General features: G+C 42.6%; 1 protein-coding gene across 5 annotated transcripts in view; it reads right to left on the bottom strand.

Annotated features, from left to right (window-relative positions):
- Positions 1–627: 627 nt before the first annotated feature.
- The window catches only part of LOC134219918 (GATA-binding factor 3-like), a 64,564-nt gene continuing 51,676 nt past the window's right edge, over positions 628–13,515 (bottom strand). For 4 of the 5 annotated variants that reach the window (XM_062698821.1, XM_062698822.1, XM_062698820.1 and 1 more), the window contains 5 exons: positions 2,314–3,570; positions 1,970–2,254; positions 1,666–1,903; positions 931–1,195; positions 628–868 (listed from right to left, as the gene is read on the bottom strand). In XM_062698821.1, the coding sequence (XP_062554805.1) occupies positions 778–868; positions 931–1,195; positions 1,666–1,903; positions 1,970–2,254; positions 2,314–3,570 (2,136 nt within the window). In that variant the 3' untranslated portion in view covers positions 628–777. Of the gene's footprint in view, positions 869–930; positions 1,196–1,665; positions 1,904–1,969; positions 2,255–2,313; positions 3,571–13,515 lie in introns of those variants that run through there. The other variant, XM_062698824.1, reaches the window with a different exon arrangement.

Genomic DNA, 13,515 nt, shown 5'->3' with positions numbered 1-13,515 from the left:
AAGTCTTAGTTTTGTTGACGACTTAGATTATTAATTTTTTTGATGCTTACGAGTGATAGGCGTTAAATGGTCTTGTAAAAAAATGAATCGCGGTTCTTGTTGAAACTTTTGAAATCTTTGCGTGAGGTATCACAAGTTTTGCATTTTAGTATAAACTCGAAGTATCACTACCGATGCTTATGAGAATCTGTAGATGAAAATGACAGTTTTTATTTTAATTTACCTTTTTGCTGGATAGTAATGGAAAGTTATGTAATTCATATCTGTGATGGTAATCAGATCGTTTTTGTTTCTTGCAAATCTGATTAAATTGTTATTATATCAAATTTATTATCACCCTATTTCATCAACAATAAACATTGTTATTTACAAATCAATGCAAAATATTGTTGATTTGAAGCAGGATCTTACTCAGGTTACCTTCTTCTTTCTTTCTTCCTTCGTACTTCTTTCTTGTTCTTTGCGGCCGTTACTGTTGCATTTCGAAGCACACCCACTCTAGCCCCAACCCAAGATGCAATTCTTCACCTGCCCCGGTTAGATCATTTATTAAAGCTGAAGCAGAGAAATGCGCTCTAATTTGATAAATTTATACTACATAGAAGACACGAATTAGGCGCCAATATATTTCAATTATCACGATCATTTTAAGTTTTATTTACAATTTTATTACAATATACACTAAAATAATCAACATGATTACTATCCCAAACCTTACTAACTAGATTTTTGGTTTTTCTAAAAACATATATCTAATACTTTCGAAGAACAAATTATTCAGTTGCTAGCTCGTTCCGCCACGGCGGTACTTGTTATGACGCTGGTAATTTCGCCATTTGGTGGTCGACTCGTATCGATCGATGGTACACTGCAAGTAGAAACCTTCGTATGAATCCAATCGTTTGGCATTTGGAAATAGCTCTATTTTACCTGGTAGGCACGTGCCGTGACAGATTGTTACTATTGGAAAGATGAGGGGGCAAGCTGTTGACAGTCGAAGTGCTATCAATAAATCTTTGGTCGGGCTGGGTGGAACCACTCGAAGATGAGGTGATGGCATGCGGTGTGTGGATCTCCATTGTTGGAGCGGAAACCACGGTCATGTGACCATGCGGAGGCATCAACAGTTTCTGGCCGGCTGGACTAGCGCCGATGGAATGAATTTGTGGCTGTATCATAGAGGGGAGAAGTTTTTCTGTAAGTAAAAGTGAAAATAATTATGAAGCCATAAAGTAGTAAAATTATTCAGTACGAAATAAAACTTTAATAATATTCCCAAACAAACTTTCTAGTTTTCGCAAGTCACGATCAGCATTTAGATACTACGAATTAAGGTGACTCTCACGGCATTTAGAAAACTAGATCAAGTCCATTTCTATTCTGCATACAACCGTATATCAAAAATAGGGTTTGAATTCTTCGGTAACACTATTGAGGTAGTTTATCATATAATGGTCTCAAGCAACTAACCGACTTGGGGCAAAAGCCTTCAATTGGTTGAATTTCAAGAAAAAAATAATAATTATTTGATAATGTATTAATTTCGATTACAACAGAAAATTATGTGACGCGGAATAGTCTATTTGAAACTATGAAGAACGACTGCCCGGCTGATTGTCGTGGCACCCACCGAAACTACTTTACAAATCAGAAGAAAATACTCACCAGTTCCGATTCCATTTATCGGCGGAATCGTTTGACTAGATTTGGGTTTTCTCTTCCGCGTCTGTATGCCATCCTTCTTCATCGTCAACGGCCGGTCGACGTTGTGCAGTTTGTGATAGAGCCCACATGCGTTGCAAACCGGTTCCCCTCGGTTGTTCCGACGCCACAGCGTCGTTGTGGTCGTTTGACAGTTTGCGCAAATAACGCCCGTCCGTCGGTTTCCGGGAACTGGTGTTTTCTGTAACCAACGTTAAGGCACATTTCAAGGTACAAAACTTATGTTGCAAATAGTGTCCATATTTACCGGAGGCTGTTTCGCTTTATGACTCCTGTTTGGAGGCCGGTTAGTTCCCGGATTTTGACGGTTGTATAGAGCGCAAGCATTGCAAAGCGTATGCCCCACCGGGTCCCTTCGCCAAAGTGGCGTATCGGAGCTGCCGCAGTTCACGCACTCTCGCGGCTCGGATGATATCATATTGGGCCCTTCGTATGCATCGGTCAACCCTCCGATTTGCCATGACTGCCCATTGCTTGCGTACTCTGTTGCTCCTGAAGTAGCCTGATCCATGACGACGGCACCGCTAAAAGACTGAGAGTGAAAAGCTACAGTCATAGAAGTTATGAACATCGCCTGATCTTTATACTTACCGTGCCGTAGTCTAAGCTGCCATTCCAGTATTGATAAATTTGTTGTTGTGCCCCTGGAGATGCACTATTATGAGGCGATGCGCTTTCATATAAATTTTGCGAGTTGTAGTGAACCTGTTTTGCTATAATGGAAGACGATGTAAGCGTAGGGTCACTACTTTTGTAAAGCACTGTATTCGGACTTGGTGAGGGATGATAATATATCGCATCCTTAGGTGCAATGTACGAATAGTTTGCGGGGGTTTGGTAGCCTTCGGCTCCTATGTAATATGTCTGCGAAGATGGCAGCGTATGGACAGGTTCCAAATTGGTGTAGTGTGTCTTAACTTCGCTACCGGCTGTTTCCGATGCTGTTTGAACTTCAGACTGTTGCGCACCCTCCTGGGCTTCGTAGATCTGGATAGTATGCTGATGAGGTTGATGTTGTGAGTGAACCGTTGTCGGATGCTGCTGATGTATTTGCGTGTGAGCATGCTGTTGCTGTTGGTGGTGGTGATGCTGATGATGGTGATCCAGTTGTTCGGATTTGATGGCGGAATCCACTTCGTGTTGTGGTGGATGATGTTGTTGCTGATGTGAGACGGGCTGTGCGTGTACAGGGTGATGCGACGGGTGATGAGCATGGTGTGGAGGAGGTAGCGGTAGATTCGAATGGGGTTGCTGGTAGACGTAGCGATGATGATATTTCAATTCTTCATAACGAGGGTCCGCACTATAGCGAACAGTATCGTCTACATCATTTTTGTACTCGATATAAACTGTTTGTTGAACTGGAAGCTGAGTCGTCTCAACGTTTACGTGTCTTTCTTTTTCTATGCTTGATTCCCGCTTCACGAAATGAGGGATCGGGGATGAGGCTGCGACGCTGTTATGTTGACTCGTTGGTGACTGCTCATACGTGAAAGCATGTCCAGGAGCCGCCGATACGGATCCTACTGATTGGTGGTACTCGACAGTATCGTAATCATTTGAATCTGGGTGCACTTCGTGTGACTCGGCAATTTCTCCACTAGTGGTTATCATGCGGTGCTTGTGTTGATTGATTATCACAGCCGTGGGTAACGCAGGAGTCTGTCCATCGTTGATAGTCATCTCTGCAGGGACAATCAACTCTTGAACTTCAGTTTCTTGTAGCTGAGGCTGTTGATGATGTTGCTGTGGTGCTTGTGGGGTTTGGGCTTGTGGTGGGTGCGGTGGGTGCTCAGGTGATCCCGTTTCGTTTCTCGACGTGTTGTCGGTGGAATCTCTGACTTCCATCTGAAATAAAGCGAAAAGACCATTATATTAGAAGGTGTAAAGTCCCGAGTTGCTCTGTGATTCATTTTTACGGCTCAATGGTGTGCAAACAGTTGGCACGTGTCCGAATAAACATATACGTTGCGGACTGCATGGTGTATGTAATCATGACAGCGACATCGTAGGCTTCAATACAATTTTGCCACCCATGGAAAAGCACTCCCTGCGGAATAGTCAGTGACGTACATATGGCTTATGATGCCACAAGCTGAGTCAGCACCTCCAAGCAGGTTGAATGGAAGTGAATAAGCGAAATGTTCGCTGAGTTAGGTGATCTATAAATTAACATCCGCAGGTGTCTGTTTCCGAGCAAACATGCCACTTCCGGTTGTTTTGGAGAGATGCCGAGCAGAATGCTATTTGGGTCAGCTTTCGTTGAGTTACTATTTCTTGAGAGGTTTGTATACCTTCGGCTGAATTTAACAACCGCATGGTCATCTTATCCTTTATATTTTTGATCTCTATAACAAATTTCTGATAAATGGATGAAAAAATTCGTTTTTCTTCAAATCCAAGTCCAATGCAATGGATCCAGGATTTTAATTTATTTATATAAAGGGAAGTTAAGGTAAATTACGTTTTATAAACAGGCAAGAACATTCAACTGGAAAATTAGAATCTTAAATCTTAATCTAAATAAATGAAATCTCAAGTTCATAAGAAATTTGATTTCTTAAAAAAAAACATAATAATCAACCCAAGCGTGATATGGCCTTTCTCATATTTTATAATGTTCGAAATAGCACCCATTAAATCCTTCAATTTTTCTTTTGGGAACGTCCATAAATAACGAAGCATATTTTTGGCAATTTTAAAATATTAACTCCCCCCTAAATATATCATTTTGTCACTAATTTAGATATCCCCTGCCTATAAATGAAATAGCTTTTGGTGCACACCTGTCCCTGCATTAAACATTTTGTGTTTAAAAAAAATACAACTTTGAAACTCAATTCACTTTTTTCAACGAAAACAAAAACGTTAATAACAGAAGTAATTCAAATTTAGATTTAAATTTAACTAAAAGAGTCTTGAAAATGATCGATCAACTTGTACCGTTTTGACTCAAATCCCGAACATGACTCATATTCCCTAAAACTAAAATTTTCATCGGTTTTCCATACTGAGGATCAAGGTTATTCGGTATAAATGGTATGAAAAATGTTCATGCTAATAGCCAGACCTCTTTTAAAAATTTCAGCTCACTTGGTTAACATTTACGTGTGCTTCAAATCGATTTAATGTTGTTAAGATTATATTACTCTTAAAAAATCATAAATATGAATGAGATGAACGAAATTCATACCTTTTATAACTTTTTATCATCATTTATAACTTTTGAAAAAAAATCATTTCAATTGCATATTGGCTCCTAATGCTAGTTTCTGTTTCCCTTTATTTAACGGTTTTCCTTTAACGGTTAAGCTGTCCTAGTTTAAAAATAAAATATCGTATTGTTTTACAATAAAAATAAAATAATAGTAGTTTGTGCAACTAGTTTACCTGCACGAATTGTACGTAAAACAGTAGCCCGTTTTATAACTCAAAAGCGAACTATAAACCAGGTATTATGATCAGGAATTGCAAAAAAACTCTCTTGAAAGGAGGCTTCCGAGCCTCTTGAAAGGAGGCTTCCGAGCCTCTTGAAAGGAGGCTTCCGATCCTCTTGAAAGGAGGCTTCCGAGCCTCTTGAAAGGAGGCTTCCGAGCCTCTTGAAAGGAGGCTTCTGAGCCTTTTGAAAGGAGGCTTCTGAGCCTCTTGAAAGGAGGCTTTAGCCTCTTGAAAGGAGGCTTCTGAGCCTCTTGAAAGGAGGCTTCTGAGCCTCTTGAAGGAGGCTTCCAGGCCTCTTGAAAGGAGGCTTCTGAGCCTCTTGAAGGAGGCTCTGAGCCTCTTGAAAGGAGGCTTCTGAGCCTCTTGAAAGGAGGCTTCCAGGCCTCTTGAAAGGAGGCCTGAGCCTCTTGAAAGGAGGCTCTGAGGCCTCTTGAAAGGAGGCTTCCAGGCCTCTTGAAAGGAGGCTTGAGCCTCTTGAAAGGAGGCTTCTGAGCCTCTTGAAAGGAGGCTTCCAGGCCTCTTGAAAGGAGGCTCTGAGCCTCTTGAAAGGAGGCTTGAGGCCTCTTGAAAGGAGGCTTGAGCCTCTTGAAAGGAGGCTTCCAGGCCTCTTGAAAGGAGGCTTCTGAGCCTCTTGAAAGGAGGCTTCTGAGCCTCTTGAAAGGAGGCTTCTGAGCCTCTTGAAAGGAGGCTTCTGAGCCTCTTGAAAGGAGGCTTCCGGGCCTCTTGAAAGGAGGCTCTGAGCCTCTTGAAAGGAGGCTCTGAGCCTCTTGAAGGAGGCTTCTGAGCCTCTTGAAAGGAGGCTTCTGAGCCTCTTGAAAGGAGGCTTCTGAGCCTCTTGAAAGGAGGCTTCCAGGCCTCTTGAAAGGAGGCTCTGAGCCTCTTGAAAGGAGGCTCTGAGCCTCTTGAAAGGAGGCTTCTGAGCCTCTTGAAAGGAGGCTTCCAGAGCCTCTTGAAAGGAGGCTCTGAGCCTCTTGAAAGGAGGCCTGAGGCCTCTTGAAAGGAGGCTTCAGAGCCTCTTGAAAGGAGGCTTCCAGCCTCTTGAAAGGAGGCTTCCAGGCCTCTTGAAGGAGGCTGGGGCCTCTTGAAAGGAGGCTTGAGCCTCTTGAAAGGAGGCTTCTGAGCCTCTTGAAAGGAGGCTTCCTGAGCCTCTTGAAAGGAGGCCTGAGCCTCTTGAAAGGAGGCTTCCTGAGCCTCTTGAAAGGAGGCTCTGAGCCTCTTGAAAGGAGGCTTCTGAGCCTCTTGAAAGGAGGCTCTGAGCCTCTTGAAAGGAGGCTTCCAGGCCTCTTGAAAGGAGGCTTGAGCCTCTTGAAAGGAGGCCTGAGCCTCTTGAAAGGAGGCTTCCTGAGCCTCTTGAAAGGAGGCTCTGAGCCTCTTGAAAGGAGGCTCTGAGCCTCTTGAAAGGAGGCTTGAGCCTCTTGAAAGGAGGCTTCCTGAGCCTCTTGAAAGGAGGCTTGAGCCTCTTGAAAGGAGGCTTCTGAGCCTCTTGAAAGGAGGCTTCTGAGCCTCTTGAAAGGAGGCTTCTGAGCCTCTTGAAAGGAGGCTTCTGAGCCTCTTGAAAGGAGGCTTCTGAGCCTCTTGAAAGGAGGCTTCCGAGCCTCTTGAAGGAGGCCTGAGCCTCTTGAAGGAGGCTTCCTGGCCTCTTGGAAGGAGGCTTCCTGGCCTCTTGAAGGAGGCTTCCTAGCCTCTTGAAAGGAGGCTTCCTGGCCTCTTGAAAGGAGGCTTCCTAGCCTCTTGAAAGGAGGCTTCCTGGCCTCTTGAAAGGAGGCTTCCTGGCCTCTTGAAAGGAGGCTTCTAGCCTCTTGAAAGGAGGCTTCCTAGCCTCTTGAAAGGAGGCTTCCTAGCCTCTTGAAAGGAGGCTTCCTAGCCTCTTGAAGGAGGCTTCCTGAGCCTCTTGAAAGGAGGCCTGAGCCTCTTGAAAGGAGGCTTCTGAGCCTCTTGAAAGGAGGCTTCTGAGCCTCTTGAAAGGAGGCCTGAGCCTCTTGAAAGGAGGCTTCCAGGCCTCTTGAAAGGAGGCTTCTGAGCCTCTTGAAAGGAGGCCTGAGCCTCTTGAAAGGAGGCTTCCAGGCCTCTTGAAGGAGGCTCTGAGCCTCTTGAAAGGAGGCTTCTGAGCCTCTTGAAAGGAGGCTTCCAGGCCTCTTGAAAGGAGGCTTCCAGGCCTCTTGAAAGGAGGCTGAGCCTCTTGAAAGGAGGCTTCCAGGCCTCTTGAAAGGAGGCTCTGAGCCTCTTGAAAGGAGGCTTCCAGGCCTCTTGAAAGGAGGCCTGAGCCTCTTGAAAGGAGGCTTCCGAGGCCTCTTGAAAGGAGGCCTGAGCCTCTTGAAAGGAGGCTTCCAGGCCTCTTGAAAGGAGGCTCTGAGCCTCTTGAAAGGAGGCTTCCAGGCCTCTTGAAAGGAGGCTTCTGAGCCTCTTGAAAGGAGGCTCTGAGCCTCTTGAAAGGAGGCTTCTGAGCCTCTTGAAAGGAGGCTGAGCCTCTTGAAAGGAGGCTTCCAGGCCTCTTGAAGGAGGCTTCTGAGCCTCTTGAAAGGAGGCCTTGAGCCTCTTGAAAGGAGGCTTCTGAGCCTCTTGAAAGGAGGCTTCTGAGCCTCTTGAAAGAAGGCTTCTGAGCCTCTTGAAAGGAGGCTTCTGAGCCTCTTGAAAGGAGGCTTCCAGGCCTCTTGAAAGGAGGCTTCTGAGCCTCTTGAAAGGAGGCTCTGAGCCTCTTGAAAGGAGGCTTCTGAGCCTCTTGAAAGGAGGCTTCCTAGCCTCTTGAAAGGAGGCTGAGCCTCTTGAAAGGAGGCTTCCAGGCCTCTTGAAAGGAGGCTGGAGCCTCTTGAAAGGAGGCTTCCAGGCCTCTTGAAAGGAGGCTTCTGAGGCCTCTTGAAAGGAGGCTTCCGAGCCTCTTGAAAGGAGGCTTCCGAGCCTCTTGAAAGGAGGCTTCCGAGCCTCTTGAAAGAGGGCTTCCGAGCCTCTTGAAAGAGGGCTTCAGAGCCTCTTGGAAGGAGGATTCCGAGCCTCTTGAAAGGAGGCTTACGAGCCTCTTGAAAGGAGGCTCCCGAGCCTCTTGAAAGAGGGCCTCCCGCGTCACCAAGCCTCTTGAAAGAGGGCTTCAGAGCCTCTTGAAAGAGGGCTTTAGAGCCTCTTGAAAGAGGGCTTCAGAGCCTCTTGAAAGGAGGATTCCGAGCCTCTTGAAAGGAGGCTTACGAGCCTCTTGAAAAAAGGCTTCCGAGAAGCGTAGAAGGATGCTTCTAATCCTCTTGTAAAGAAGCAAATAAGCTTTAGTGAAAAATAAATCATTTTGTTTATGCGACGTTTTGTTCATTTAATCTTTTGTTCCGCATCCCTTCATACATTGTGCTGGTTTTGAAAGGGAGGATTCAGTTGGGATTTATTGATCGCATTGCACATTATGTACAATATAAATTTTCGAAATAAAAAATACACAATAATCAAAAAATTATAAATGATTGGAATTTTAATACGTCCGCCATTACACATTTTTGTCCGAGGTACTCCCTAGGGCCAGCGAAGGTACCCCCAGGGGTACGTGTACCCCAGGTTGAGAACCGATGCCATATATTATAAACAATCTTACGACGGATTCATTTTCGATAATGTTTATCATTAGATGGCGTGAATGAATAGGGAATAGGCGTGATGAAGCTTTATTTTGCCACCGAAAAGTGAATCCTTTGGAATGTAAAATTCTACACATTTTTTCTTAGTAAGAGGAGGGCGCCCAAAATATATTTCGCCAAGGGCACCGACGCTACGGCTCTGGTTGCGCCCCAACAGTGTTTGAACATCTTTCAGAGCTAAAGCGATTCCTGCCTCAAGCTAGTTTGCATGTACGCGAGCATTCGATGATTGAGTTTCGAGTATGATTTTACTTAGGGGAAGAGGCCCCAAAGCGCTCCCCAGGGCAAAACGACTTTCGGGTATTCACTTATATTTACCATGTTTGAGATAGCCTTAATGTGAAACTATGTAGGTTAACCGAAAAAAGTGTCAAAATAATAGATGGGAATGCAGGAAAAACTTAAATTTTCCACATTTTGATGAAACATCTAACAGTTCTAACATTTCGGCGAGGCAAAACGCCCTAGTGGAACTATCCTACAATGTACTCGCGTCTCCATGCACTGTCCATACCACAATGCTGATGTGCCGACGCGTGATACGTTGTTTCCTAAGAGCTGCCGGGTAAAAGGCGTTTTGCCTCATGAGTTTTCCGGCAACGAAATATCACCACTTTTTTTTAAATGTGAATATTATCAACATGATAGAGATTTTTTCTAATTTTAATATCAGCTAGCTATATTGTTTAACTATTGCGTGAGGTAGAAACACCCATTAAAATCGTTATAGCTAAGGCATAAAAGCAGTCTATGCTTAGCTAAGGCATAGTGCGCCTCCTTCCCCTACACTGCTTGTAACAAATAAATGATTGGCGCTGAACCTGATTCCTTTTTTCCAAAATGCATGCAAAAGTTGCTAAAAACCCATGGGAACAAAAGCATATAAGATGTCTTTGAGCTCGCAAATATTGCAAATGAGCTGCCATTGGAATAAATTGGCATCGTTAACAGCACAATGAACGCAAATCGTGCCAATCATGCCCGCCTTTTGTTCGCGTTTTGGTTACAACGCACTTTTATACATTTATCTCATGGCGACAATTTGTCCGAAATAGAACAGCCTCGACAAAAAAATACACAAACATATTTAATTATTGCTCGGTCTTTCTTACCACAGGTACGCATTCTGTCCAAACTTATCAGTTCTTTTATTTTCATTTTTATTGCACAAAAGCTAGATAAGGTCCATTTTATGGTACGCGCTACTGACATTTATTGTTGGGGCGCAGGAACTGGTCCTGACGATGCGATGACTGAACTACTGAGAGGCAAGTCCTGTTAGAAAGAAGCAAAAAAAGGAGCAAACGCGGCTTAATTCTAAACGACGATGGAACGACATCGCCGCTCGCTAAATTAGGCGGATAATTGGATGTGACCTTCTGACTTGGGAATGTCTTCTACAGTGCCCAGATGTTATCCTAATGGCCTCTGGTGCTTTATGACTGTGCCGTGCTATGCCGTACCAGTAGCACTGGTCAGATGGCTTGCATGAAGCTTTCATTTAGATGCATTCATTCAGTTTTCGGCACACGTTCGTAGAAGGCACATACTCTAGATGTGGATGCTTTTCGTCTGTCTAGAAAACATAGGAAAAATAATAATTGTTCTATCCATTTTCGCAGAACATCTTGTGCTACTTTTTTTGGTTTACGAGATTGCGTCGATTAGAAAAACTTTTCCCAGGACCAGAAAAACAATGAACGGTTTTTTTCAATTCTTTAAAATTTAAATCTCACGTATCTATGCAATACAAAAAACTTGTTATAAGACTTTTCACGATTTTATTGTTCAAAATAAAACTGCCAATTGTCCATCTATTGTTCAAAACTCAAAAAATGCTCCTCATACTGATGCATTTTACCTTACTTTAAAATATTTAAATCAACAATATTTGAACGCGTTAATCAGAACGGAGTTGTTAAAATAAAGTCATACTCTGAATAACAAGGCCTTGCCAGGGGGACAGTGGAGGGCCGTCACCCCCATCTTAAATGATGGAAAGATTAAACGGTTACTGAGATAAACTCCGTTAAGCATGGGCACTTTACGATCCAATCATAGTCAGAAATAAGTGGTTGAAATTCGAAAGATTCTCAAGGAATTCAGGTTCCATAATATAATGAAAGTTTAGGAAAACTCGAAACATAAATGTGTCATCGTGTTAGCCTCATGATATACGAATGCAAAAATGGTAACTCGGCTTAGAAACCTCGCAGTTAACATCTGTGGTAGTGCTTAATGAACACCAAGCTGCGGGGCGGCAATGTCTCAGTGGGGGATGTAATGGCAAAAAGAAAACGAAGAAGTTAGTAAGTTCGTCAGCCACTGACACGGTAGGACTTATAAAGAATATAACCTGAACAGCACTGTGTTTCATTAAAACTGTTTAGTTAATTCTTCTATGCTCTGAAGCGTTGAGAAGAACCTAATTGCATGCTGTAAATGATCGTGTAATAACAACATATACATAGAGTATTTTGACGCTATATGGCAATATTCAGGATTAAGAACTGTTTATTTTTTACAAAATTTAATACTCTAATACAAAGTACTTAACCCTCTACAACACAAATTTTTGTTGCTCAAAATCACTATTTTGCTTTCTAAAATCGAACTGAACACGGTTTGGGCATTAACAATTTTTAATTCACGTTTTTATCAATTTCACACTTTGATTTTTTAGAATTTTGCTTTTCAAGTTTTTTATCTAGTCAAATATTTTTGAGAATCTAGCTCTCTTTTTTGATTATTCAACATATTTAGTGTCCTATTCAATGCTGATTTATTGCAGTTTTGAAATTTACAAGGTTATTTTTCAATTTTCCGTGTAAGGCCGATACAAATATTTAAAAACTATTTTGTCTCCCTCTCCCTCGGATTTTTTTTGCTAAAAATAATATTTTGAGAGGGCAACAAAATAAAGTTCAGATAATCTTGAGGATTTTAAAAACATTCTTTAACAAATCCGAGGAGTTTTTTGATTTTATTCATTTTAATATTTTTTTTTTTTTTTGAGTGCGTGATCTCTCATGTTTCGGACAGCAGAACGATCGCGTGATCGGACGAAATATTGTGTTCTGCATTGCGCGGCCGGTAATAAAATTAATCAGTTCAGTGCGTGATCTCTCATGTTTCGGACAGCAGAACGATCGCGCGGTCGGCCGAATTATTGTGTTCTGCATTGCGCGGCCGGTAATAAAATTAATCAGTCCAGTGCGTGATCTCTCATGTTTCGGACAGCAGAACGATCGCGTGGTCGGACGAAATATTGTGTTCTGCATTGCGCGGCCGGTAATAAAATTAATCAGTACAGTGCGTGATCTCTCTTGTTTCGGACAGCAGAACGATCGTGTGGTCGGACGAAATATTGTGTTCTGCATTGCGCGGCCGGTAATAAAATTAATCAGTTCAATGCGTGATCTCTCTTGTTTAGAAGCGGGCTTTGTATGGCTACTGCTTCTGCCTCATACGCAGGAGGTCGTGGATTCAATCCCAGGTCCGTTCCATTCTCCTACTTTGTCTCTTTCTCTTTATTTCTCATATTCTAGCAATCGCTAGAACTGGAAATGGACTTCCATACCGTTTCCATTACTATTCCTATACCTTCAACTTGAGTATTCTAACAGTAATCTGCTAGAATTGGAAATGAACTATAGAGCTCGTTTCCTACATCCAATTAGAAATTCCATCAGTTACCTTCTCCTATCTATCACATTGGCAGCTCGTTAACCAAGACGGACCTCTGCCTCTCCAACCTAGCCCAGAAATTCCAACAAATTCCGCATGAACTCGTGGCAAGTGCAAAGGTATATTCGGCTTGCAGTGGGCGAATGATTGCATCATCATTTCCTCCCCCTTCCCTACATTGACTTGCATTCTGACGTGGCAGGCGCCAGTATGACCTAACAAATGAGATCACCAGTACTTGTACATTGAAGATGTGTGCTAGTCCCAAGCAAACATCTGTTGGTTCCCTGTGCAAGAACAGCTGATCTGGTCATAATGGAGTAGCAACTACGAGCAGTCAATCAAGCTCAAGCTTTATTCATTTTAATATTTATTTTTTATTATCCCCCCCTTGACCTTTCGGAGACCAGTAGGACAGAAAGTTAATTAAATATTTGTAACAGCCTAATGAGTTGGATAAATATTTTAGAGTGTTACATTCATGACTATAACCTTCTATTGAATAAGGTTAGTTGTAGAAAAATACTAAACTACAAATATTTCACTCTTCAAAGGTATGCGAGCGAAAACACGGAGGAACAAAATATTGCTCAATTTTCAATATTTCTTAATAATGTGTAGAATTTTGAAAATTGACTTTTAACCACATTTAAATTTGCATTGAAATTTATATTATTGATCAACATCAAAAACTTTTCGAAATTTGATCAATTAAAAATTACAAAAAAAAATCAAATTACCCCATCCAAAGGCGGTCTTGGACATTAGAGGGTTAATACTTTAATACAAACACCATAGTCGGTTGCGATTTGAATACCTGAGAAGTGGAATGGGAAAAAACACTGAACAACGCTAGATGTAACAGTTCGCTGAAAAGCTGGCAAAGCTGGAAGTTAGCCTGGACAAGGAAGGTACCGTTAGTACATTTCGGTAAAGAACATGAACGGGAGTCGGACAAGACCCCGTTCTGCATTAAACTAAACGAGAAGGCCTCGTACTGTGTCGATGGCCGATGAATTTCTCCGGAACCGTCTTGAAGCGCCCCACATATTTCGAG

This window comes from Armigeres subalbatus, chromosome 3, assembly GCF_024139115.2.
Source record: "Armigeres subalbatus isolate Guangzhou_Male chromosome 3, GZ_Asu_2, whole genome shotgun sequence".
Lineage (NCBI taxonomy): Eukaryota > Metazoa > Arthropoda > Insecta > Diptera > Culicidae > Armigeres > Armigeres subalbatus.
This window is presented reverse-complemented; position numbering and strand designations above follow the sequence as displayed.